The sequence below is a fragment of the Mauremys reevesii genome, linkage group 4 (genome assembly GCF_016161935.1).
Source record: "Mauremys reevesii isolate NIE-2019 linkage group 4, ASM1616193v1, whole genome shotgun sequence".
Lineage (NCBI taxonomy): Eukaryota > Metazoa > Chordata > Testudines > Geoemydidae > Mauremys > Mauremys reevesii.
The window spans coordinates 130,178,575-130,206,209 of record NC_052626.1 but is presented as its reverse complement, the minus strand read 5'-3'; the positions used below and the strand labels follow the sequence as shown (position 1 = coordinate 130,206,209).

Here is a 27,635-nt window from a genome sequence, read left to right as displayed (position 1 = left end):
GTAGCTGATCCCGGTGGAGCTGATTCCCTGTGAGCAGCCATGGGGAATTTTTGCAAAAGGCTAATGAGGTTGATTGGCAGAATTATATGGGCACATGGTCTGGACTAGCAGAGGTGCTGTGTGCATTGGCAGAGCCACGTGGGATCTGAGTATAATGGACACGGGGACTGGAAGAGAACGAAGGGTAACAGATCCAAGTGGAAAGAGCTATGCATGCACAATGCCTGCTCAGACCAGACCTTCTCGGGCGTGTCTTCCATGACTCTCCGTAGCAACAGCCCCTGGCATTCCAGGAATCTAAAAAAGCCATGAGTGCCAAAAAGGGACGCATTCGTTCTGCTCACCAACCGCTGGGCCTTTGTGAAATTGTCCTCGAACAGATCCCACTGCTGGAGTCTGCCAAACCTCCAAACAAACAGGAAGGAAGCCATCAACCTCTTCTATTCACCGCCAGCCAAGGCTGCTTTAATATTGCACTCAACAACCCCGCTTTTATTCTTACAGCAGCTTGGAAGGAGCCGCAGGTGGCTTTGCAGAGCCGCTCATTACAGTGGGACAAATGAGAAAAGAGCCTCCACTATTTTGAGGGTTTAAGAGGGACTTAAATGGAGACAAGGTTTTGTGCTGGCCTCTGCACAGGGGTGAATGTCGCCCTAATTCCATATGTGCCCTAGGCAGTTACAAGAAAGGGCCATTTCATTTTCAGAGCGGATGAGCACCTGTAGCTTCCATTAAAGTCAATTGGAGCTGCAGATGCTCAACGCTATGAAAATCCGGCCACTTCTATCCAAATGCCAGAATTTAGGTCCCCAAGTTGGAAAATGTTGGCTTTACAGATTCTGCAGCAGGGGGTGAATTCTCTGCACCAAATTCCATACCTACAGGATCATGGTTCTCTCCCCCACAGCACATAAAAGAATGCAAGAGCTAAAGCCCCAACACAGAGGAGTATCTGATGAGACCCCTGTATTACCAGATTGCCAAAGAGGAATACAGACTCAGCAAGATGTTGCTCTGAGACTTAAGGATGCAGCTGGCTTCGTATTGGTTTATGAACTGCAGGCACTCCTCAATGGGCCTGTAATCAAACTCTGCAAAAGAAATGGGCATCAGAGACAGTGTCGGAACAGAAGAGACCTCACAACGGCTGTTCACGTGGGTGCATGTTTGGTGATAAGGACCTTGGGTCGTCAGTTTAAATCATGGCTGGATGCTGATTGAATCTGGCGCTTTTAGTGACGCACCATGTCCCTGGTGCCATCAGAAAGCATCAGTAACGAGTTAGCATGAAGACATCAGTTACCTTTCCTCCTAGAGAAGGCATCCTTACCAGTTAATAAAGTTAAGTTAATAATTGGAGATATACCAATCTCCTAGAACTGGAAGGGACCTTGAAAGGTCATCTAGTCCAGCCCCCTGCCTTCACTAGCAGGACCAATTTTTTTGCCCCAGATCCCTAAGCCTCCCTCCTCAAAGGAACTCAACTCCTGGGTTTAGCAGGCCAATGCTCAAACCACTGAGCTATCCCTCCCCCCCCCACCACCACCAGGTGGTGCTCCCTGAGAATAAACCCCTGCACCCCATAGTGGTCTACTCAATGCTAAAGCCATGGCTTTAGGAAATGAAGTTTGTTTTTTGATCAAGTAGGTCCTATAAAAACATGTTTTCCCTTTTGATGTTTTGTCCATTAATAAGGAATCTGGTAGGTTCCCTAGCAAATGCCAGACCTAGGGTAGATTCAAAGCCACCAACCCCAGCTTGTAGTGTAGAGGTGGAAACCAGACAAGCCGATCTCATTGGACAAAGCCAGCATTGCTCTCTGCGCTTCCTCTAAATATGTCAGTAGCACACAGATTGGTCCCATCTAGTGCCTGATCAGCAGCCCAAAGTCAGCTTTCAAAACTGTCCAAAAGAAAGAAAAATGGCCTCCGTAGGCCAACGGGGATTTTCTTTCCTTACATTAAAACTCTCTATATAAAAATCTCATGGTAGGAAGAGCAATGACTCCCCTCTTCACACACTAAGGTCCCACCAGAAGAGAAACTGAGAGGGCCTGAGAAAGGCATAGCTGCATAAGAGGCTAGCAGATGCCTTTCCGAGTTGTACTCTTTTCTGGCCATCTCGGAGTCCCCTGGAAACATTTGAGGGTTGAGCTAGGCATGCAAGAACAGATTACCTCAACATTCCTGAGGCTCTGCTTCAAGACGATGATGTCTCCCTTTTACATTTAGAGCGTAAGCTCTTTGGGACAGAAACTGTCTTTGTTCTGTGTTTGTACGACACCTTGCGCAATGTGGTCCTGGTCCATGAGTAGAGTTCCTAGGTTCTATAGCAACAAAGATACTACTAATGGCCATAGTGGATACTGCTGGTAACACAACCCTCCCAGCCAGTGTAGGAGCTTCATTAAATGCCTCTTCCCATCATGAAAACAGCATGAATCCTGGCAGAGGATAGCAGTGTGTGGCCACCCTTCTTCTTAAATAACAGGTAGCACTTACCAGCATCACAAAGCAGCAGGTCTAAGCAGGCTGAATAGAAACATGCCAAGACAATGATGCTCTCCTCTTGAGTAGCGAGTTCCCACAGCCACTCCAAGACTCTGATGCATTGGGCGTACCTACAAAATAAGACCTACGAGCTCTAAGAGTGCCATTATAAACAATCCCTTGAGACCCTGTTCTGCAAAGGGAAAGTCCGAAGGGAGCTCTGACCCTAAAATGCTAGCAGGAGTTGGCACCAGCGCTGATTCAACAGAGGCCTTTCCAGCTTGCTGTATCATACTGTTGATCCTTGCCAGGTTAAAATCAGTCCACACCTCCCCCTCCATCTACATCCATCAATCGCACCATCTCTAGGACCCTTCTTCCATCTCTATCCTGTCTTTCTTAGGCCGCTCCATTTTCCCATCTATACTCATTCTCTCTTTATAAATCATCTTGACCAATGCAACATAAATACCCCAACTATAGCGAGTTAATACAGCAAAATGAAATTACGATAATACTTGTTCTTCAGGAACGCAGATTTGAAGAGAAGCGAAAGAACCAGGCAGTGGAGGCTGGTTTTCCGGAGACACACACACATTGTATGAGCTTGAAAGCCTGCTGAAGAAAGAATACATATGTCTGTATATATGGTGTGTGGGTTTATGTATATAAACTCTCCCTCCCAGCAAACGGTTAGAATGGACTCACCCAACTGGATGGATCGGGTCAGATGACCCAAGCAGAGCTTGCTATAGGCCAGTGCCTGAGCTAACTGAGCTGTCATTAGCAACCTCTCCCTGGTGAAGGTGAAGTTGCACTGGGAACTTCTCTGGATAGCCATCATCTCATATTTTAGCCACTCGTCTTTATAGCCCATACTTTGGGAGAACTGTGAAAAATCCATATATGTCGAAATGATCTAAGGCATTGAAAAGAAGAAATGAAAATGCACCCTGCTGAAACTCAACAACCGGTATAAAGAAAATACAAGGCTGTTGAAGGAAAAGCCATGCAGCAGGCCAAGCTGGAGAAGACCCTAGTTTCGGAGCAAGCCTGAGGATCCTGCCCAGATAGAACACGGTGTCTCATTGTAGATGGTACGTTTAGGTGGAGGAAAATTTCCCTACCTAGAGACAACAGCACTGAGCTGGAAGCAGCACATGCTCAGTGGAGGTCTGGAGCAGGCTAACATGGGGCAGGGTTTTAAACATCACGCTGACACTCAATGGTTATCTGATTGCCACGGAGACTTTTCTAATTAAAAATGTAGCAACATATTTGGCCTATGACTTTTCCCCCTGCTCTCAAGGTTGGGCTAATGGTAACTTCTCTTGCAAAAAGCTTTTTCTTTCTTTTTTTTTTTTTTTTTAATTGCCAGCTCATTTTTAGTTTGCAATATGACGACGCAAAGCCTTTCTGTTCTCAATCAACCCCACACTGCGTTCACTCAGAAATACTGCCTGTGCCCAGAGACATTACCCCAGAGCATAAAATGTCCTAATTTTAGAAGCCTTCTGGGTACTTCCCTCTTCTCAGGGATTAGTACTTCTGGTGCCATGCTGATGAGTGGAGGATATGCGCCTGGAGAGATGAGGTAGCTAGACCTTTGCCATCTATACCAGGACTATTAGCAAAGGGTACACACACCTGCATCTTGTTCTCAGACGCATCTGCCAAATTTATTTCCATCAGGGCTGCCAGCCGGGAGTACTTCCTGTTGGCGGTAGAGTCCAGGCTGTAGAGCTGCCAAAGCAAGGAGAGGCAGTGGATTTGCTGCTGCAGGACAGCTAATGCCTTCCTACTGGAAAGACGTTGTTAGATATTAGTGGTCCCAGCAAGTCAAACATATACGGTAACTGCTAATTAAATAATGAGAGATCAAGCAAAGGGGCCCATTAGAAACCCTCTTGAACTCAGCGTGCCAATCACGCCTATTGTGTTCAGTTTCCATGGTGACATTTGCAAATAGCCGCTGGGGATGAGGGCTAAGACCCACAATCATCTGACTGAGATTCTGCCTCTTACTCTGTGTGTTGGGCCTGATGCTGCTGAGTATGATACGCAGAGTGTTTGGATTCTTCGAGTAACGACTGGAAGAAGGCTCCGAGCCAGGTACGGGGAAATCCCTTGTGCAGTAAGCAGAGGGCTCTCTTGATCAGTTTCTTGGCCAGTGTGATTTGACCCATGTTGAAGCAGACCTGCATGGGGAGTGACTAGTAAGGCAACCACCGCAACAACGCCACTGCATAATTGCCCCTAGGGGAGAGAGTCTGACGAGGTCAGGGAGGCTGAATGGCATTTTCCGCATTTTAGGATAAAACAGAGTTGAGGTGGGGTCCTGCAGACAAACTGAGCTGCAGGTGCACAACAAAGGAGTAATGAGGTACTGTGTGTCTGACTGTCTAGGTTCTACTGTGGTCCCTGCTAATATCTGAGTGCAGTAATCAAATCAGGAGGTAGGAAGATTTGGAGATGCCACTGTGGCAAGGTCGGCCTCCAAAAGGAGATGGTGGGGTCTGCAGCTGAAAGGGGAGTTTGCAAACCCAAAGCTGGGAGCAGATACAGGGGGAATACTGTGTATTCCTTGGGTTGCTGCTGCTACTTGCTCCTCCAGAGCAGCCAGGATCCAACAGAGCGCTCAGATTGCGCACTTTATTAGCAAAACGCAGCAGTCCTGGCAGTTAGACGGCAAAAGCAGGTGGGCTCCTGATTTTGCTGCAACCTTTTTTAAGGTGGCAATGGTGAGATGGATGGGTGGTAGAACCTTGAGGGGTTTGCACAGGAGCTGGGGCTCATGGGAAAGGCAGACAGCAAGCGTCAGAAACCCCGTGAACCATATCATCTTTGGACATCCTCCAGCATCTACCGGGCATCTTACCTCTCCCCTGAGGCTACAGAAAGTGGCTTCCTCAAACGGGTTGATCTTCAGTTTTGGTCTCTTCAGACAAGGGAACACTGCCAATGCTGACAATTCCTGTAGGCCACTTGCTTTCTTCAAATACAAGTATGCCTTGAGCAAACACAGGGAGATACGGTGAGAGACTGGGCCATCGCCTGCCCAGAGCACACAACTCTGGCCACCCAACCCCCTACTTATTAGTCAGAGGAAACTTATTCAGCGCCAGCTTTAGGTTAGGTCAGCTAGAGATGCAGGAACATATGGAGGCCAATTCACCATATAATTGTTGGATAAATATAAGGAAGCAGCTGCAGACTCCAGCAGATAATAAAAAGCCCTGGTTCTGTCGTTCACCATGAGGCAATGGCGGGCTAGGGCAGAGACCACCGACTCCACTCTCTCTCCACATTCACAGGGTGCCAGGTTTGTGGCTTCCTCTTTGCCACGTTTATGGTACTTAATCATCTTGTCCACTCTGTCCAGGAACTCCTGTTCAACTCTGTAGTGAGAGAGAAGTGAGGGCATGCCCGCTGTAGCCCAAGTTGAATATCGCTAAAGGATCCCCTGGAGATGATCCCATCAGGGCCCATCCCCAGTATCCACACGGGCATTGGGGAACCCCTACTGCAGAAAATATTAAACACTCCAAAATTTAACTGAAAAAAAAAATTGTTTCCTTTAAATTGACATAAAAATTCCCAAGTTGTCTGGCATCACCCACCAACCAAGGAAGGATGGGCTTGCAGTTAAGACATGGGACTGGGATTCAGGAGAACCAGATTAAATTCCCTCTTCTGCCACTGATTGCCTGTGTGTCCTTGGGCAAGTGCCTCCATTTCCCCGTCTGTAAAATGGGGATAACAACAATGCTGTAGCTCACAGGCTGCTGTGAGGTTAATAAAGTGCCCAAATACTATAGTGGTGGGGGCCCGACCTAACTAGATAGAAAATCCAATATAAAGCATTTATACCACTATCAAAAATCCTCTGTGCACAGGCTCCCCAACGGCAGTCAAGAACTGCAACATAGGCATTTCCAAACTGGATCAAACCTGGCCCACTATCAGGTCTGCAATAGCAGCCAGCAGGTTATATGTCTCCAGAAGATGTGAGAACCCCACAGCAGGCAGAGGTGGCATTCATAGCATATCAGGGTTGGAAGGGACCTCAAGAGATCATCTAGTCCAACCCCCTGCTCAAAGCAGGACCAATCCCCAAATCCCTAAATGGCCCCCTCAAAGACTGAACTCACAACCCTGGGTTTAGCAGGCCAATGCTCACACCACTGAGCTATCCCTCCCCCCATCTTCTCCCCCACCTTCTCCCCCCACTAGTTCTCATCCTGGTCTCTCACAGACAGAGATTGGCTAAAGCATGAGGTTTTAACCCCTTCCTAAGTTTGTTAGCATTAACTGTTACAGCTCTGGACGCTCTTGTTACTCTATAAATGTCCACGCCCTTTCTGAATCTTGCTAAACTCTTGGCCTCAGAGACATCCTATAGCTATGAGTTCCAGTTTGTTTGTTTTTTTAATTTCCTTGAATGTCCCCTTGCTCTTGTGCAATGAGAAGGAAGAACAAAAACTCCCAATCTGCCTTCTCTAGACCATCGATTACTTGATATACTTTTATTATGTCCCCTCTTGATCCCCCTCTGTTCAATCTCGCTTCATATGAGAGTTTTGCCAGGCCCTTAATCATTCCTGTCACCCTTCTCTGAACCCTGTCTAATACTTGTGCAATATCCTTGCAAAAAACAGCAATAACTTTTTATCATTGACCAAGGGCCTGATCCTAAGTTCACTGAAGTCAATAGGAGTCCGCCCATTAATTTTGATGGGTTTTGGATTAGATCCTAGCTGAGCCAGATCTGAACTAATGGGCTTCGAGCTGAAAAGTTCTGTTATCCCAGTCCCAGTCCTGTGAGCAACCTGTTCCCAAGGAATTAACTTGCTCTTTAAGAACACAGGTGATCAAAGATCCCCCCTACCATACCGGAGATGATCGTCTGGCAACACCTGTTTATTCATGGCTGATTTTGCCCTGCACTGCAAATTATCTGAAAAGGAAATTAAAAAAAAAAGGGTTAAATGAATCATGATCTAGCTTCCAAAATTTACTTTATGGTTTAGGATAGGGTATCCTTCACTTCCTCAGCTAAACTGTTGTGCTGCGTTCCTGTGCACTGTTAAACAGCTGACGGGTTCCATCCCAGAGGTGGGTATGACGTGATGCCTTTGTTTAAATTACATATCAACTAATTAAGTCTCTAAAATTGCTGTGAGTGTCCAGCGAGAGGGATTGGACATTACGGTCAGACGTCTCTGGGAAACTTGGGAACTGGGTTCATCTGCAAGGCAAGGTTTAGACTAGCAGAGTCTCAAGGAGTTTGCTGGTGAGACGGACAGACTGGTGTGGCAGGGAGCTGACACACAGATTGTGCTCCAGCAAACCACTCTCTTGCTGAGGCAGAAGGGTAACACAGTAGCTTAAGATTCTGGGCATCCCGGGAGAGTATCACACCTTGTGCAAATCACTTAGACTCTCTGCTTTAGTCCTCCATCTGCTGTGAGGATAACTACAACTGAAAATCATGAGGCACTCAGATACTGTGGTAATGGTAGCCAGGTAAGTACTCTCACAGCCATAACAACAGACAGGCTCCTCTCTCTCTCTATGTCCCCCTTTCAAAGCCTCCCCCATTCTAACTACATTCCCAGCTGGACAGCCAAAGAAGTTTTACCTTCACATGAGGCCATGGGAGTTTCTATGGTGAGTTCCTGCCCCAGAGGGACATCGGTCCTCTTTGCTGCATCTGAAACAGACGAGACAAAATAACTTCTGAATCTGAAATGCTCTACACAGGCATTGTTATCTTCCTGCAAACAGAGACTGGAGTTGCACTAGTGACCAGGTTTGCCTACTGCAAACACATAAGCTGGAACTTTATTTTAGATCTGGGTGTTTGGTAAGTTAGGAATCTGTCTGTGGTTCCTCTATCCCCTTATGTGATGCTCAGCACTGGAATTGCATCCAAGAATGCTCTGACCTGCATACAAGAAGCATCTGGATATTTGATATATTAGAAACCAGACATGGCATCAGATAAGCCTGACACAGTCAGCCAGTCAGGTGACCTAGTTCTGTATTGGCCGTCTGGGTTGCAATGCAGATTTCAGGCTGGCTAATGTATCACTAGTCTTCCCAGTTTGTCATTTGTTTGACAGAAGTAGGAAACACATTTGCAGAGTTTCCAAAACTGGAAATATCAGATGGAGAAGCAGCACCTTGCAGGATGAAGAGGACAGGAGTTTTCAAGACACTGGGGCAATCATTCAACACACTGTAATGTTATGCTCCAGAGACTGCAGGTACCATCGTCATCCTCTTACAGGATATCCTATGCACTGGTGTGAATTACAGCTTCCAGAAACGCACAACCCTAAAATGCAAACACTCTGCAATGCGTTGTCAGTCCCTCTATGCTATTTCCTCTGGACCTCCACTGTCTGGGTTTCAATAAGAACTTCAGTTTACCTTGTGCTAAGCTTGTCTGAAGCCTCTTCGTAGTTTCTTCAGGAAGCACCAGAGCCGTGCCCTTGGTCTTACTGCCCTGTCCCAGCAAAGAGTCTACATTGCTCATCTGGGTGTCCAGGGCATAGCGGTGCAAGGAAACGAAATCTCCTCCACCACAGCTTCTGCATTTGTGAGCCTTGTGTTCCAGGAAGGTGGCACATTTGTGGTGCAGGGCCTTCTTCTGATCCCGCAGCCACAGCTCATAGGCCCCTTCTCTCAGCAGGGGAGTGCAGAACCGCATTGCTTGATCCTGCTGCAACATCCCCAGCTCCTCTTGCAGGCTGAAGCTAGGAGCAGTGGCCCTGACATCTGGAAAGCAGCAATGATTCCTTTATCACATTATTGCATCAGATTTATCTGATTGGAAACCACTTAGACTGGCTGTTCTTCTGGGCAGGGACCTGTCATTTTTTACTTGTTTATAGAAGTGCTTTACACATCTAGGGAGTGATATAAATAAATAATAATAAAGCAGAGCCAATGTGATTACGATGGCTGTAGAACCTCATGCAAAATTCTCCTAAGCCTCCCAGGGAGTAATTTCCCCAGCACTTATGAATACAAAATATTAAGTGAACATAAGAACAGTCGTACTGGGTCAGACCAAAGGTCCATCCAGCCCAGTATCCTGTCTACCGACAGTGGCCAATGCTAGGTGCCCCAGAGGGAGTGAACCTAATAGGTAATGATCAAGTGATCTCTGTCCTGCCATCCATCTCCACCCTGACAAACAGAGGCTAGGGACACCATTTCAACTGCCATCACCATTTCAACTGGCCAGTGACTATGTGCATGGGGCCAGCTCCAAACTCCAACGAAGTCAATGGAAGGAAATACTCCCATTGACTTGAACAGGCATTGGCTCAGGCACACAAGGACAAAAGTGACATCAGCCCATCATTTCCAAGGTATAGCCAAAAGAGAGAGGAACAAAGGAGTTTCCAGGGAACACTGGGGGTTCTGAAAACTAAAAACCCTGCTCACCTTCAGACTCCTCTGGCCCCAGGGTTTGCATCGTCAGGGGGCCCAGATGTGTGTGTAAATGGCAGGAGCCTACTGCCTGTGTAGCCCTGGCTTCTTTTCCAAAACACTCAAACACGTGGGAATTGATCAGGCTCATAAGTGTCTCCTCCATCTTCTTGTTTGTCCACTCCGGGAGGATGTACAGCAGCAGCTCTGGAGTAAACGTATGGCCAATGACAGCTGCACATTTAACTGCCATCTGCTCAGAGGGGCTCAAGCTGTCCAACTGGGCCACAGCAATCTCGGCAGACAAAAAAGTCAGTCAGTCAATAACTTCCTCCTGTGAATATATTAACTCGCAGGATATTATTCAGTTGCTCACGATCTCTGGGATGTTGCATAGAGTTCCAGACAATGATTCTCTCTTCCCACTCATGCTCATTTTAGATCAGTATAACTCCACTGACTTCAGTGATTGGCCCAGAGTGTGTTCCCTGGTAAACAAAGCCAGATGAAACTGGAACGCGAGCTGTGTGGAAGCCTGCTCACTCCGATTTGTTTTGTACAATAGATGCCTCCTGTATAAGGACTGTGATTCCATATATTATGGACCCTCTGGTCTTTAGCCTGAGTCCATTCCAGGAAAGTAGCAGAATCCTGTTTGGATCCCTGACCTCTTCTTTCTGTACTAATTAATACACTGAGGGAGCCCCCTCTGTGCCTTATGGCAACACCGTTTGTGAACACTGTTGCCTCAGGCAACCAAAAGGAAATCCCAGAGTGCAATGTTCCACTGAATTCAGGTGGGTTCAAGGTACATTGTGACCAATCATTCAAGTTCATTTGGATGTGAACCCAGTGGATAAGGTGTTAGCTTGTGACTCAGGCTCAGTTCCTGTCACAGACCTCCTGTGTGATATGAAGCATAAGGCAAGTCACTTACATTTCTCTGTGCCTCAGTTCCCCATATGTAATGCAGGAATAATACTTCCCTACCTCACAGGGGAGCTGTGGAGCTAAATACGCTCCAGATCATAAGGCACAGATACTGTGGCAATGAGGCTGCATGAGTACCTAGATGGATAAATAAGCGGAAAGAATGGAGCTTGAATTGGATTGTGCATCCAAAAAGCACCACTGGTGAACGCAGTAGATACTCCTTTTATTGAAAGCTCCACACTAGCTCGGTCTAACAGAGTTCCCAGAATCTTTAGCCCTCCTCCGTGATGAGCTCTGGATTTCAGACCTGTGCTGCGCATTCAGCTCCCCAGGCCTTTTTCGTTTCTCTTTGACCGCTGCCTCTGAAGAGACACACTGAGCACCAGCCGATCAGCTGCTCACCTTTCAGCCTCGCCGGGAGTAGAACGGCGTCCAGGTCCACATCCTTCCTGGTGGTACAAATGTAAAGCTCTTTGTCTTCCTTGGAGGAGACTAGAGGCGCTCTGTAGGGTATCGATTTGACAGCACTGGCTGCGTGGAGGGAAGGAATCATTTGGAAACATTTTACAGCTGCACAGTTTGAGCTCATTTTAAAAATATATATACAAATTAAACCATGAGGTAGTGAGAGCTAAAGAATTTGTGCTGGTTTATTTAGTCTTCTGCATTATAGGTATTAGAAAGGTCTCTGTAAAATTAATCTCTCAGCGTTTATTCCATCTGCCAGAAAATGCAAACTGCAAACACTTTGATACAGAGACTGATAGCTCTGGTGTCAGTCTAGTTTCTAAGCACCCTCGATAGCCTTTGCTGAAAATGCTATTTTGTATCTCCCTACATACCACATCGCCTCAGATGAATCACACCTGCACCAGGCCACACTAAAGGAGCTGTTTTCCTCCTCTCTAAGCAATGGAAGCGCTTCCAGGTCGCAAATGGCAGCGCTGCATCATCTATCACCTCCTCTTCACTGAGAACAGCTCCTGCACCAAAGTCCAGATCCAAAAGAAAGTTCAACTGAAGACAGAGTCAACAGGATCTGTTAGATCATCCCCAAGTGAAATGTTATGAACAATAATGTTTTTTAAAAGTTGGTGGCGCTGTGATTTAAAGAAGTTTCCTTTCAGCCAAGATTGGATTTCTGGTCCTGTGTAGGATTGATTCAGAGTGAGCAGGCTACAGGTAGAGGCAGGGGCGGCTCTAGGAATTTGGCCGCCCCAAGCACGGCGGCACGCCGCAGGGGGCGCGCTGCCGGTCACCGGTCCCGCGGCTCCGGGGGACCTCTTGCAGTCGTGTCTGCGGGAGGTCCGCTGGTCGCGCGGCTCCGGTGGACCTCCCGCAGGCATGACTGTGGAAGGTCCGCCGGAGCCGCCTGCCGCCCTCCCGCAAAATGCCGCCCCAAGCGTGCGCTTGGCGTGCTGGGGTCTGGAGCCGGCCCTGGGTAGAGGAGAACCCCATAATCTATTCTATTCTATGTGTATCCTTGTGAATAGCTCACTGGATAAAGACTGTGAAACCCGGGTTCTGTTCCCAGCTCTGCCACTAGCCTGCTGGGTGACTTTGGGCAAGTCAGTTCCTGTTCTGTGCCTCAGTTTCCCCACCTGTAAAGTGGGGATAATGATTCTGAACTTCGTAAGATGCTTTGAGAGCTACTGATGAAAAGTGCTATAGAAGAGTTAGGTATTATTCTATTCTATGGAGGTTTTTATACTGTCCTCACCATAGTATCTAGGTGCCTTCCAGTAGCACATGAAGGACATGAGCATGAAGATGGTAACTTCTACTCACCCTGAGCTGGATTTGAACCGGGGACATAGAAGTGAAAAGCTCTCTATTCTGTTAGCCACAGGGCTGGCTTTGAACTGGAGACAGAGGGGAAAGGCTCTCTGCTCCATTAGCTATACCCTAAATCATCCAGACCTGCTCCATGTTTCCCTAGATCCAGCTAATATGAAATAGAGATGTAAACTGGAATTCTGAGTCCTCTGGCTGGGAACAGAGCTATGGGATTTAGATGAGTTAAGAAGGTGAATCGTACTAGACAGGTTATCCCACTCATCCTCCTCGGGGATGCGATAAAACTCAAGAACCTCATTAGCATGGAGGTCCGTCAGTAAAGCTTCACAGTACAATGGGACCCCAGAGCTTCTTTGTATGAGGAATCTAAAGAAAGGAGAAAGCCCAACACTTACTGACGCAAGCAGCTTCTCAGTGTAATTTAGCACATTTAATATATTTTTAAATAGCTGATTTCATTTATCTTTTTTCCCCATTTATGATGCATCCATTATCGGGAGGGAAAGCTAAGCAGTAAAAACCAAGACCCTGGAATAAGCAACTGGCCCAGAAGTGGGAGGAACAAATGGAATAGGAAATCCTCACGAGGCAAAAGATTGCCCTAAATTGTTTGCCTGGTTTAGCTGGTGAGCTGAAAAGGGTTTTCAAATTAAATTTGGATTCAGGAAGCCACGTACACGGGTACTTAAGTCCCATTGCAGTTGATGGGATGTAAGCACATGCAACAAAAATGTGCTTAAGTGCTTTCCTGAATCGAGACCCAAATCAGTAACAATACCAGGGCATACTTTAAACAGTGCTGGCTAGAGTTTAGAGCAGGGGCAGGGAGTAAGGACTTCTAGATTCTATTCCCAGTTTGACCAGGGATTTGCTGCGTGGCATGGGGCAAATAATTGAATCCCTCTGTGTATGTGTGGGCTATGACCCTTCTGTTCTTCTGTATTCATGGCCCTTAAGGCTTGATGTCCCTCCCTGGTGGACTTGTTCCTCTCCACTTGCTAATGCAGATTAGTCAGGTGATAAGGCCACTTACATTTCCATCTCTCTGGGAATGCTAACCACTCCAAGGGCCTGACGGGCCATCTCCAAGAGTTTGGAAGGCTCCAGCTCCTGGAGGACAACACCAGTGGTCTTGGGGCTCTTCATGATGCCTTGGGCAGAAGCACAAGGGAGCAGCTCTTTGGAGGCAAAGGGAGACAATGACAGGACTATAAAGATGGGGACATTCGAGAGGAGTTTTGCCAAAAAATCCCAGGAGGCAGCATCAATGTACTGGGCTTCATCGATGATGAAAATCGGTGTCGCTTCTTCTGCGGCCTGAGAAAGAAAAGGGACGAGACCAGTGCGTTATAGGCCAGGCTTCAAGCAGAGAGAAAAAGAGCCAGGACAGACCAGACAGGGGTTTGCTTCATTTCTTTAAATTGGGTATTTTTAATTGACAACAATTCAACTCTCCAATGATTCCCCCCCTGCGCCTGTTGAGCCTGAATGTTAAAACTCCTCAAGCTACTTCCTCAGTTGGTGTAAATCAGTGTAGCTCTGTTGAAGTCAATGTTGAGGTCAGGTTAAACCAGGTGAGGATTTGGCCTCATATTTCTAACCCAGCATTTAACTGGTAAGGAGCTGAACCTTTTTAACTTGGGTGGGGGAAGCTCCAAGTCAGAAAATCTGACCAGTTTTCAAAGCAGGAACAAGCGCTATGCGAGATGATCTTCAAGAGCACCCGGCTGATTTAGGAACTCAAATCCCAGTGACTTCCAGGAGGACTTGTGCTCCTAAGACACACAGCTGCTTTTGAAAATCCCAGCCTATGTATTCAGGAAGGGCCTCCACAAAGCATCTCAGATTCAGGGAAGACACCCCTATTGAGTCTTTGGGGAAGATAGTCCAAGTGGATGGTCATCTCAGCCCATTAAAGTAAAGCTGTTTGCTAGCCCTGCCTTTGTAATCCACTCAGGGTGGTGCTCTGTACACTCTAGTGGTGAACTGTGCCACACACAGATGTTGATGAACCTTCTACAGCCATAGGTGGCAGAGCTGGATCTACACTCAAGCAATAGATGCTCAACCCATGTTCTAGCCCCACGGTTGATGACCTATCTGGGGCACGGTTTAACACCTGCAAGACCAACCTCTCACTTGTACCTAGTTTAGGATGTCTGTTCACCCCATTTATCTGGTGATGGGGTTCGCAGGACTCTGAGGAAAAGCATTTCCTCTTCTTTTTGCTTTGTCTCATTGTCCATGTGAGAAACCTCAGCTGACATGGGGAACTGGTCAGGAAGACACCAGGATAGTTAGCAAGAGACGTAGCATGCTTGAGAGTTAATGCACATTAGCAGAAAAGCAGCCAAGAAGAAAGTTCCAGGGCAGCAAGGTGTACATACATTGCTCGTCACTTTTTTTTTTTTTAAATAAACCTTTCCCTGTGGAGACTTAATGGCTCAGGATTTGTCCCAGGACACCCAATGGAACCCTTTGCTTTCTAGGCCAATGGCTTGAATTTGACTCATGTCACTATGATGTTCCCATCTGGCCACTGTTTGGTGAACTACATTACATGCATATGCTGGATCTTAGTCCAATACCTAGCAAGCAGTTATCCACATCACAAAAGTCACCACCCACCAGTGGCATCGCCACTGCCTGTCAACGGCACGCAATGATGGAATCAGCAAGGAGATGCTTCTGCATGCTTTGAACTCCCTCTCCCTCACACCCCTTGCCTTGGGCTGGATTACCCCCACCACCACCAAGTAAGGGATTGGATGGAAAATTTGTTGAATTTCTCCTCACCAGGTCTCCTCCAATGCTCTGTAAGGGGTAGGAGCTGTGCCCACAGAGTAAGATTTAGCCTCAATGAGCTGGCATCATAACGGCAATGAGGGTAATCTCAGACAAAAGTGAACAGAAGGTTGCTTAATTCTGAGCTCACAGCACGTCAAGGGGATTTGGAATGCTTTGATATCACTGGATGCTCCAGACAAATTCAGGGAAATTTAGTAGCCGTATCCAATGTACTGGTCAGTCCCATGTAGAGCAGTGAAAATGTCTTGGCTTTCTGATTATTTGGAAATTTGATCCTGGCCACAATTTTGACATTTCTGCCAATGAAATTCAAGGCAAGGATGAATGATGTTGAGACATGAACCTGACAAAAAATGAAGGAACCAACTGAACCCCCGCTCCTTATAACCGGCTCGTGCACAAAGTGGTTACACCTCATTGGGTCTTCTCCCAGAGAGCAGGTGCTTTCCCCATTACCTTCACAAGGAACTGATTATTGAGGAGACAGTAGAAGGTCTCATCCCACAGCCCAGTGAGCTTGCTTTGGAGGATGTCTTGTCTCTTATAAGGTCTACAGGCATCAATCCCGAAGACTATGGCCATAAGTGACCGGATAGCATAGAAGGACTCCTGGATATCTACTTTGGACAGCTCTAGTGCTATAACCCTGTGTTGAAAATTATTAATTATTATTATTATTATTATTTGTATCATGGTAGCACCAAGGAACCCCAGTCACGGCCCAGGACCCCATTGTGCTAGGCGCTGTACGAACACAGACTCAAAGGACTCATTCTATAGAGGGTCCTCTGAGCAGCTTGTGAAGCTGCTTCTTAGAGACCTGTCCCCAACCTTGATTAGAAGCATCTGACAGAAACTGTGTTGGGAGGCAGGGGAGATGCAGCCTCTTGAGTGGTATATGGGCAAGCTAGATACACCCGACACAGTACAACGTATGATGGTGGTGATCCAGAGATTTTAAACCCTGAAGGAACCATTATGATCATCTGGTCTGCCTATAACTATAAAACATAACTTTAACAGCGCACAGACCAGAGACTCTCTCTGACCGATTCCTGCATCAAGCCCCTGACTTCTGTGTTCAGATTTGGAGCTGTTTTGGGGGGAAGAACATTCACTCTTGATTTCATACCAAGCATGTCCTTCTATTCGTGTCTGTTTTTCGCTGACATGGGAGCAATTCTGCCTGCAGAAGCAGTCACAGGGAATGAAAAGAAGCCCACCCTAAACTACAGGACAAATAGATGTGGGAGATCACATGATGGGATCACTAGCATGACTGGCAGCTGAATTACCCTCTCCTCCAGTGTTGGCTCATTGAGGGGATGGGGATGGGGATGGTATTTTATCCATGATAACAGAGCCCTCACTGGTGAGACCCAGATACAAGTGAAGGTGCTTCATGTGGCATTTTATCACTGGACATGTGCTCAAGCACTCCAGCCTGAGCTCACATGGCGGCTCACTGAGAGCCACTGAGTAAGTGGTTACACTGAATGATTGCGGTGGTATCATGATGAATACACATTGCAACCATCGTTCGTGACACCCACTGGAACGGTTGATCTGGCTCCGTGGATGAGATTGTTGTGGGGAAGAGGCTCTGAGAGAGAGACAAACACACCCTAGCAAATATCTTCCCCTGAAACTCAAAAACAATTGCCTATGAGGTTAAGATAATTATCTAACTACACATAGATAAGACTCTGCATTATGCTAAGGGGAGTATTACGTCTAGGATACACAAGTCAGGATTGAGGAGCCTTTGCAGAACTGTGCGGTGACCCAAGACTGGAATAGGGATGCTACTAAGCAAAATTAAGAGAACTGACCTGTGATTTTCCTCCCTGGCTAGGTAGTCTATTTCAGCAATTAATCGGCTTTTTCCATAGCCCGTAGAGCCTTCATACATAACAACACTGCCTTCTCTGTGTCTCACAAATCCTTGCAATGCAGCCTGGAAGACTCTGATCTCTTTCTCGCTACCTTTCAAGAGGAAGGTGTTTTATAGACTGTATATTAGAGTATAGGACATTGTTCTTCCCAGCCATGCAAGGCTGGAAGTGGCTGTCTCTAGAATTCTACTTCATATGTTGGTCTTAGGGGGTTGCTCAAAGCAACAAGAAAAAAACCAACACCACCGACATGCCGTAGGCCTAAATAAACCTGCTCTGGAGTGTGTCCAGCTCAGAGACCAGGAGGAAGTGCTCTGGGCCTGAGTTCTAATCCTACATATGGCATGGCACTGTGGTGCCATCAAGCAGACGAGCTACCTTGTGAATTGTCCTCTCTCATTTTATAAGTTGCACCTCTGTCTCAATCACAGGTGCCTTGCAACCAGTTGGGCTGCTAGCCTACAACCCTTTAGCTTGCCTGCAAAGACAAGCATTGGAACTGTGGACACATGGGAACAGGAGAGGGGAAAAAAATCAGAGCTGATCTTTTGCTTTAAACAAAAACATATGGCTATTATTTTCCCTGATGTTGTTAGATGGCAACTCTCCTTCCTATTTATCCCTATGTCCTTCCTCCCACCATTGCATCCCTTCCTGACTTTCAGGGATGTTCTGCACATTATTAAAACTGTGCCAAGAGCATAGATCCACCTACCCAGCAAGGATCGATTCCCATCCTTCTTGCTGGTAAAGCCTGACTTTGCAAACATTCTAAAAGGAGGAAGGAAGACAAGAGTCAGTGATCACCTATCTGGACTATCATACACTAGGTAAGAAATAAAGAGAAACAGAAGAAAGAATTTCAGAAGATCCATGAACCCATCAGGCTGCCCAGAGGCAAAATGAAAGAGTTAGATGGGCTCATTCATTTGCTGCGTACAGCCCATTCTTAATCCCAGTGGAAATGTAGGTGGTTGGAGGACATTTCAGGCAGTCGTTTGGATAAGGACAGTGGTTCTCAACCTTTTTGCTTATCAGAACTCCTTCCATCTAGCTGGGAACAAGTCAGGACCCAGCTTCTATTTAGAAATTGCAGTTTGACAGAGACCACCAGCGCAATGCTCTGGGCAGCGGGGCTGTGAGCTCCTGGGGCAGCGCAGCTGCAAAGCCCGGCCTGACCTGGTTCTCTGTGCTGCATGGTGGTGATGGTGGCAGCGTGGCTGGCTCCAGCCAGACGGCATGGCTGGCTCCAGCCAGACGGCATGGCTGGCTCCAGCCAGACGGCATGGCTGGCTCCAGCCAGACGGCATGGCTGGCTCCAGCCAGACGGCATGGCTGCAGCACAGCCAGCCACCGGTGCTCCAGGCAGTGAGGTAATGGGGCAGGGGGCATTGGATAGAGGGCAGGAGAGTTCGGGGTAGTGGTCAGGGCGTGGGGGTGTGGATGGTGGGAGGGAGGAAAACAGGGGGTTGAATGGGGATGGGGTCCTGGGGGCAGTCAGGAAGGAGGGGGCAGCAGGGGCAGATGGGGCAGGGGTTCCGGGGGCAATCAGGGGACAGGGAGAAGGGGTGGTTGGATGGGGTAGGAGTCCTGGGGGGGCCATCAGGAATGAGAGGAGGGGTTGGATGGGGCGGTGGGGGTCTGGGGGCAGCAGGGGACAGGGAATGCAGGTGTGTGGATGGGGCAGGGGTCCCAGAGGGGCCGTCAGGGGACAGGGGGGTTGGATGGGGCAGGAGTCCTGGGGGAGGGGGGGGCAGGTCCACAACCCCCTCCCCTAACCGGCCCTCCATACAATTTACGAAGCCCTCAGGCCAAAAAGTTTGCCTGCCCCTGCTGTGGAGGAACAGCACATATCAGAACAGAAACAGCAGCATCTTACCTTCTTCAGAACATTTCCCAAGACAAACCTCCGCAAGGCCAGCTCGAGCTCACGACTGGAAGCCAGGGCCACAGCCTTTCTCAGCAGGACTAGGAAAGGAATTTATATGGTTTAAGTCAGCGGTTCTCAAACTTTAGCAACCTGAGGACCCCCATTTTGATTTAATTTTTTTATCACGGACCCCCCAAGCCCTCTGCTCAGCCCCAGGCCTCACCCCCACTCTATCCCTTCCCCCAAGGTCCCACCTCCACTCCACTCCTACCCTCCTCTTCTCCGCCTCTTTCCACCTCCTCCCCTGAGCATACCCTGTCCCTGCTCCTCCCACTTCCTCCCAGTGCCTCCTGCACGCCGCTAAACAGCTGTTCCCCTGGCGTGCAGGAGGCGCTGGGAGGGAAGGGAGAAGTTGAGGGAGGGAGGGGGAGGAGTTGATCAGCATGGCCCACGGACCCCCTGGAGTACCCTCTGCAGACCCCCATTTGAGAAATGCTGGTTTAAATTATCGAGAGGCAAAGGGGGGTGGGGGGAGGAGGCCTCTCCCTATTCCAGGGATCCTGCATTCTTGTTGTCTCGAAAGCTGAATGCGAGGATCTCACCTTCATAGTTTGGATAATGCTGTAGATGGTCTATGCACTTTTCAAAGTGTTTATCAAATTCAGGTGGATGGAAGATCTTTAGGTATCGCAGATGAGTACAAAGAAAAAATTATAGACTGTGTCGTTTCCCCAAAGTCTGCTCAGTAAAAAATACATCAGCAGAAGCATTCCAATCCTAGATCTCATCCTTCACTATGGTCATCATGCCTAAATTGCTCCCCAAACTAATTTCATCATTCCCACTATTGGCACCTTCCTGGCTATATTCAACCCACTTGTGCCAGAAGTTAAAGGTTCTGGATTTACCAAGGGTCCGAGCACCTGCCCCTCCCATTGACTTCCCTAGGATTTGTGGGTGCTCAGCTCTTCTGAAAATCAGGCCAAATGGCCCTAGAATGACACCGTCTACTGACCCCACCTGGTGATCATCAGAAATTGGGAAGAACTGCTAGCCATAAAAGTAAAACAGTTGCTTCTTGGGAGTGTTATGTTTGCTGCCCTCAAATTTCCCTCAGAGGGAAGGTACCTTGCAGCAATTTAACACATGCTCAGCATAGCATGGGGGAATAGAACTCACAATCTTTGGCTGTAAAAGCACAGGCCCTTGCTGATTGAGCTCAAGAAAATGTCCCACTAGCTAACAAAGAAAAGGGAACCATATGAACACAAGCCAGTCTGATATATCTTGGTTAATGGACTGATCCAAAGCTCACTGAACTCAATGAGGCTCTCCCTCTTTTGACATCAATGGACTCCATATTACAGACTCCACTGCATAGTAATTGCAAAAGCACTATGGGGCTCCTACCTTCATGGCTTTTTGGCCTTTAAGCATTTCTGCTTCTAACACATCCCGATCACAGAGCTCCCAGCAGTTCAGTGATAGAATCACTTCACGAGCTTGTGCCAGACTTTGTGCCAGCCTCACATCGTCCACTTGCTGGCCAGTCACCAGCAAATACTGACGACAATGAGCTGAGACACATGGCCTGCAGACAGCCCTGAAAGGAAAAGGAAGTTCCTGTAACTGGTGTTCTTTGAGATGTGTTGCTCATGTCCATTCCATATTAGGTGTGTGCGCTCGCCACATGCACTGGTGCCAGAAGTTTTTCCCTTAGCGTGCTCTGGTGCCCTCTGGAGTGGCGCCCACATGCCGTGGTATAAGGGGCACCGCCAGATCCCCCACCCTCAGTTCCTTCCTGCCAGAAATTCTGACAGAGGGGAAGGAGGGTGGGTTATGGAATTCTTTCCTGGATGCTGGCTGGTGAGTCTTGCCCACATGCTCAGGGTTTAACTGATCACCATATTTGGGGTTGGGAAGGAATTTTCCTCCAGGGCAGATTGGCAGAGGCCTTGGAGGTTTTTCACCTTCCTCTGCAGTGTGGGGCACAGGTCACTTGCTGGAGGATTCTCTGCATCTTGAGGTCTTTAAACCACGATTTGAGGACTTCAATAACTCAGACATAGGTTAGGGGTCTGTTACCGGAGTGGGTGGGTGAGATTCTGTGGCCTGCATTGTGCAGAAGGTCAGATTAGATGATCATAATGGTCCCTTCTGACCTTAAAGTCTATGAGTTATGGAAAAGGTAACTGTCTTTTCTTCGACTGCTTGCTCACATCCATTCCAAACTTGGTGACTCCCAAGCAGTACCCCTGGAGGAGGGTAGGAGTTCACGGACGTGTAGATTGCAACACAGCTCTGCTGAACCCAGCATCATCTCTGGCCTGCTGAGTGATGGCATAATGCGCCGTGAATGTGTGGACAGAGGACCGCGTCGCGGCCCTACAGATGTCCTGGATAGGGATGTGCGCCAGGAAGGTGCTAAGGATACCTGAGCTCTAGTCGATTGGAATCTGACAATCAACAGCAGCGGCACCCCCACCAGATCGTAACAGGTCCGTATGCAAGAGGTGATCCAATTGGAAATCCTCTGTGAGGACACCAGAAGGCCCTTCATCCTATCCACTGTGGTGATGAAGAGCTGAGTCAATTTACAGAAAGGCTTGATACGCTCTAGGTAAAAAGCCAGGGCCCTTCAGATGTCCAGGGCATGCAGCTGCCTCTCCTCACTGGTCTTGTGTGGCTTAGGACAGAACACCAGGAGGAAGATGTCCTGGTTCATGTGAAAGATAGACACCACCTTTGGCAGGAAGGCCGAGTGAGGCCTCAGCTGGAACTTGTCTTTGTAGAATACCGTGTACGATGGTTCTGAGGTCAAGGCTTTAATCTCAGAGACTTGCCTCACCGACATCACTGCCACCAGGAAAGCGACTTTCCATGACAGGTGGGAAAGGGAGCAGGAGCCTAGCAGCTCAAAGGGTGGGCCCATGAGCCTGGAGAGGACCAAGTTAAGATCCCACTGTGGGACAGGAGTCCGTACGTGCCGGAAGAATCTCTCGAGGCCTCAAGAATCTGACTGTCATGTCACAAGAAAACACCATCTGGCCCTGAATCTGTGGGTGAAAAGTGGAGATGGCCGTGAGATGCATTGTAATGGAAGAGTGTACCAGGCCCTGGTTCCTCAGATGAAGCAGGCAGTCTAAGATAGACTGTACAGAAGAGCATGAGAGAGAGATGCCATGCTCGGACACCTAGCAGGAAAACCTCGTCTCCTTGGCCAGGTAAGTCAGTATGGTTGAGGGCTTCCTGCTTCCCAGGAGGACCTGTTGGACCTCATCCGAGCAGGTCTGCTCCTCCTGGTTCAGCCACGAAGCACCCACACTGAGAGGTGGAGGGACGTGAGGTTGGGTTGCAGGAGCTGACTGTGGTCCTGTGACAGCAGGTCTGGTCAGTTGGGCAGGGGCCAGGGAGGGGCCACTGCCAGGTTCATGAGCGTGCTGAACCAGTGCTGGCGAAGCCACATGGGGCCATCATAATAACCTGTGCCTTGTCTCTCTTGGTCTTTGTTAGGACCCTGCTGATGAGAGGAATTGGAGGGAAGGCGTACATCAGGCTCCCTGACCATAACAGGAGGAAGGCATCGGAGAGGGAGTCCTTGCCAGGTCTTCCGATCGCTGCAGAGTGACCACGACCAGCTGGCCCAGTGGCCCTCCTCCCTGTGGTGCTGGCTACTGTGCCTCGACGCCGACCTGTCCAACTGGGATGAGTTCCTCCCACGGGACCCTGGGGATCTTCAGCGTTCAGTGTATCTGCATTGGTAAACTGGCGATCTATGCCTCACACTGCTTGACCTGTACCAGGATCTAGAGTGGGATCGGGAGTTGGAGTGGGCTGGTTGTCGGTAGAATCTCCCCGATCGAGGAGATTCACGGGCGGGCAGGGCCCCGCGCGCGCTTGGGGCAGCATTTTGCCGGCAGGGCAGCAGGCGGCTCCGGTGGACCTTCCGCAGTCATGCCTGCGGGAGGTCCACTGGAGCCGCGGGAGCAGTGGACCTCCCCCGCAGGCATGACTGCGGAGGGTTCGCTGGTCCCGCGGCTCTGGTGGACCTCCCGCAGGCATGACTGCGGAAGGTCCGCCGGAGCCACCTGCCGCCCTCCCAGCGCACCCTCCGCAGGCGCGTCTGCAAGAGGTCCCCTGGAGCCGCGGGACCGGCAGCGCGCCCCCTGCGGCGTGCCGCCCTGCTTGGGGCGGCCAAATTCCTAGAGTCGCCCCTGCGGGCGGGTGCCAGTGGGAGGGTGACTGGTGACCCCATTCCGCCAATTGGTCGCAGGACCGGTGCTGAGGCGTTGGTGACACGATGGGCTGGTCTTGACGCACATGCCGGGGGGTGCGTGCTTCCGCAGCGTCTGCACTACGTTACTGGTCAGCCACACCTTGAATCCTGCTGTCAGTGCCCTGGGTCCGAGGACCTAAGAGGGCTTCTCTGAGACTCATCCAGGATCACCTAACTAGAACTAACACTAAGGGTAAATACTAAACTATATACAACTATTTTACAAATAAATGTTCGTGAGACACACTGAACTAAGCGAAAGCTAGCCGAAGCAGCAGACGTTCCAGCACCGTCACTGGTGGCAAGAAGGAACTGAGGATGAGGGGAGCCGGTGGTGCCTCTTATACCGCACCATGCGGGTGCCACCCCAGAGGGCGCCAGTGCCAGTCCTCTACGGATACTGCTACGAGAAAAACTTCCAGCACCGGTGCATGTGTCAAGCAAACACACCTAATATGGAATGGACATGAGCAAGCACTCGAAGAACAGGTTAGTTGCCAGTATGTTTCTTTGGGGCTGAGGTTGCTGTCATGTATTTCTTCCATTAGGCGTCTGTACCGATCTTCAGTCGGAGCTCTAGGCCCACTTCCGTGTAGCTAAACCCAAACTGCTCCTGCATCTCCAAGCTGCATTTTGCTGCTAGGGTAATGATGTCACTGAGCTGGCTTCGTTCTACCTTCCAGAGCACCAGCAATGCATTCCCTGCAGGAGAGAGAGCAGAATGGAAGGGGGCATGAAACGGAGATGGCTCTTTTCATGTAGGTGATTTCCAGCTTGTGAGATCCATGAAGGACCTGATCCTGTATCACTAAAGTCAATGGGAGCTTTGCCATTTTTTAACTCCAGTGGGTGGAGAATCAGGCCAAAAATACTGTAATAGCCACTGATGCATTTCAAAGGCATAGAACAATGTAATAAGTACCTGTGAAGTTCAAGATATCGCCTCCGAAACAAAGCACATCTGAGGAACACGGAAAATGAATAAATGAGACAGAATATAATGCCATCTTCATTATATAGCTGCTTTCATCCCAAATAGCTTTACAAACTATAGATCTACACAAGAACCACTTTGGCATTGCTGAGATAGGGCATAACTGTTTTATAATGCACAGAGAGACTGTATAACATTGGGGGATGGAAAAGAGAAACAGCACTCTCAAAGGATCCAGTGGGGGGAAATTATTTAGTATTTGTATTTTGGTAGTGCTGAGAAACCCTGCTCAGGCTTGGGAACCTCGTTGTGCTTGGTGTTGTATGAACATGGAGGTTGGGGCAGGGTGTGCATCTAAGAGGAAGACAAGAATATAATTATTCTAATTGGAATTTGGTCAGCACCGTAGGACTAATAGCCCACAAATTCATACTCTTGCCAGGAGAGCTAACCGTCAACAAGTGGTCAGGACTCCAGGATTTTCCACTTTCAATCAATGAATTAATTCTTTTATGGATGAGCGTTTGCCAATTTGAGCATGTCACCACTGGATCCACTAACATGCCAGCGAGCAAGAACCCAAATTTGACTCACTTGCCAATATCACAACCACTAAGAAAAAGAAAAGCAGGGCTTTAGCTATAATAATATAAAGCTATTTTTAAAACACATTTTCAGAAACAAGCCAGCAGGGCACATTATTTACAAACTTCTTGGGGTAGGGGTTGCATCTTCTTTAATACATTCCTCTGCAGCAATGGCAGAGCAATGCTGCTTGACCAAGAGTGAACATCTGCTGGCCCACCAAAGTTTCCTGGCTTATGGAATTAAACACACCACTTCTACCCTCTGTACAGCAATGGTACGATCATCTTATTTCAGAGCTGGTTTCCCCTAAGACACTAGTAACACCAACATAAGGTTAATACTGTGGGTATAGGAAGGCTATGCTAGAGAACTCCCACATAAAAGTTAGCAAAAAGTCATGATAAAAGAGATGATAAAGATTTATTAGCAAACAAGAGCTAAGCTGCTTGTTAAGCAGAAACATGTTTAAGACCATGACCTTTTATTATCGCTGTGTAAGGTTGTTTTAAATCGCATACATGCTTATTAGATAAAAATATCACAAAAAGCGAGGGAAACAATGAACTGGCATACATAACAGGGTATAAAATTTAATAATGATTGGTTGAAGACTTGTTCTGAACCCATGTTAAAGTAGGTCAAAGTTGTTATGCTTCTTTACGGTTGGAAATTTGGGGCACTCTGGAATTTGTAAAATTTGACAACAAGTTGACATTTGTTAGAGATTGGATGACACCAGCTATGCAAATTGTCATATAGGTTAAAGAAGGGAGGAGTCTACATAAAGACTTAGGTAATAGCCCACCTTGACCCAGTGCGGCCTGGTACTCCAGAATTGGTAAGTTAGTCTTTTTCTGTTTGTGCTGTGTTTGTTTATAATACACAGATTCCCCCTCAAAAGAAAAGATCTGAAACCTCCCTATGACAGAGAAACAGCCACATGGTGACACACAATAAAACTAATGCCCCTTCAAAGGCATTAAGGGGAGAGTGGCACCCAACTCCTATTGACTCTGAGAGGTGGGCATCTTAACTGCCCCTTTGAAAGCCTCCTCCAACCCTTTCAAGGGAGAAACTTTCTTCTGCGCCACAAAAGTGACAAATAGTAAGGGCTGTCCATCCAGTTACATTTGATCAGGATGACGATTGCTTTATGATACCTGGAGGGGGCAGTGAAGAGTTAGGCAATACTCCTGGAAGGCCACCAAGAAAATAAAGGACCAAGTGTCTCAGAAAGAACAGCATTTTGGCAGAACCAAGCCAATCTCCGATTCTGAGGTTCATATAGCCCTGAACGTCATTGAGCATCTGGGTTAGCTGTTCCGTGCCACAGTTCAGGTCATTGTTTGCTTATAGCTTTTCAAGGAGAGCAGTTAATCCTGTGACACAAGCAAAGATGGAAGGCCAAACTGTCATCCTGAGGGAGCTTTCAATATTGTCCCAAAGGATAGCAGACACTTAACTAAGGAAGGGTTATAAGTTGAATAGTGGCAGGTCTCAGCTGTTGCAATCAAATACACTTTCCATTACAAATTATAAGAATAATGTAGGGTTTGTGGTGAGTTTGGTACTTATGAAATAAGTGACTGATAGTGCTTTTTAGAGACATGCATGCACCTGCTATTCCAAGTTATGGGATTCTTTGAAGAGCTCTATTATTCGTGTTGAACTTTGTGAGCGCACCCAGTGGAACGATTAACAACCACCAAGTCCTAGACCAGGGGTTCTCAAACTGGGGGTCAGGACCCCTCAGGGGGTCACTAGGTTATTACATGGAGGGGGGTCTCAAGCTGTCAGCCTCCACCCCAAATCCTGCTTGGGCTACAGCATTTACAATAGGGTTAAATATATAAAAAAGTGATTTTAATTTATAAGGAGGTCTCACTCAGAGGCTTGATATGTGAAAAGGGGTCACCAGTACAAAACTTTGAGAACCACTGTCCTAGACTGAAGTTATCAGACTCATTTCTAATCATGATGTTGGACAAATTGAAACTTTCCCATCTGCTCAGTGGAGCAAAGCTGCCTCAGGATGCAGCAGGGATCAGGGCGGGGGACAGGTAGACAGACTGGTTCAATTGGGGAAAAAAGAAAAGAAAAACAAAAACAAAAGCCCAGACTCCACTTTCCACCAGAAATGCCCACTTTGTCTAAAGGAAAGTGGAAAGGGATGGAGTCTTCAAGGCTGGGAACTCACTTACGCAGCTGGCAGAGGGGATAGTAAACAAAAGGGACACTCATAGCACTGATAGAAGAACCTAAATAAATAAGTGCAGAAAACCCTTTAAGGCAGCTGCTGACCAACTGATAAGCTCAAATGGTTGCCCCATCCACAAAGGGAGCACAGACAGAGATTTGCCACAGGCAGCCCTGCTCCTCACCTGTAATCTCCACGCAGAGCAAGACTCCATTGAAGGTCTCCATGGAAGGCAGCGTCCGCAAGAGGGAGTGATTGTAATACACCAGCAAGTCTGGGAGAAGGGAAACCACCTGCACCTGCCTGGGAGGGAAGCTCACCTTCACCTCCTTCTTCCCCATCTCCTGAGAGGTCTCCTTCAGCACCCCCATTCTCCCCACCTCCTGAAGAGGCCCATAGGAAACT

General features: G+C 48.1%; 1 protein-coding gene across 10 annotated transcripts in view; it reads right to left on the bottom strand.

Moving 5' to 3' along the window:
• The window catches only part of LOC120405152 (adenylate cyclase type 10-like), a 29,708-nt gene extending 2,209 nt beyond the window's left edge, over positions 1–27,499 (bottom strand). The window contains exons 1-21 of one of the 10 annotated variants that reach the window (XM_039538463.1): positions 27,415–27,484; positions 24,434–24,472; positions 24,188–24,213; positions 20,646–20,838; positions 19,838–19,913; positions 19,245–19,333; positions 13,696–13,979; positions 12,904–13,028; positions 11,708–11,848; positions 11,268–11,396; positions 8,131–8,202; positions 7,383–7,446; positions 5,665–5,887; positions 5,368–5,499; positions 4,515–4,687; positions 4,137–4,290; positions 3,198–3,378; positions 3,008–3,107; positions 2,502–2,620; positions 974–1,091; positions 240–405 (exon numbers count right to left, since the gene is read on the bottom strand). In XM_039538463.1, coding sequence (XP_039394397.1) covers positions 240–405; positions 974–1,091; positions 2,502–2,620; positions 3,008–3,107; positions 3,198–3,378; positions 4,137–4,290; positions 4,515–4,687; positions 5,368–5,499; positions 5,665–5,887; positions 7,383–7,446; positions 8,131–8,202; positions 11,268–11,396; positions 11,708–11,848; positions 12,904–13,028; positions 13,696–13,979; positions 19,245–19,333; positions 19,838–19,913; positions 20,646–20,838; positions 24,188–24,210 — 2,562 coding nt within the window. In that variant the 5' untranslated portion in view covers positions 24,211–24,213; positions 24,434–24,472; positions 27,415–27,484. Of the gene's footprint in view, positions 1–239; positions 406–962; positions 1,092–2,176; positions 2,327–2,501; positions 2,621–3,007; positions 3,108–3,197; positions 3,409–4,136; positions 4,291–4,514; positions 4,688–5,367; positions 5,500–5,664; positions 5,888–7,382; positions 7,447–8,130; positions 8,203–11,267; positions 11,397–11,707; positions 11,849–12,903; positions 13,029–13,695; positions 13,980–14,807; positions 15,117–15,458; positions 15,889–19,244; positions 19,334–19,837; positions 19,914–20,645; positions 20,839–24,187; positions 24,214–24,433; positions 24,473–27,414 lie in introns of those variants that run through there. The other 9 variants (XM_039538464.1, XM_039538462.1, XM_039538460.1 and 6 more) reach the window with 9 other exon arrangements.
• Between the last annotated feature and the right edge of the window lie 136 nt (positions 27,500–27,635).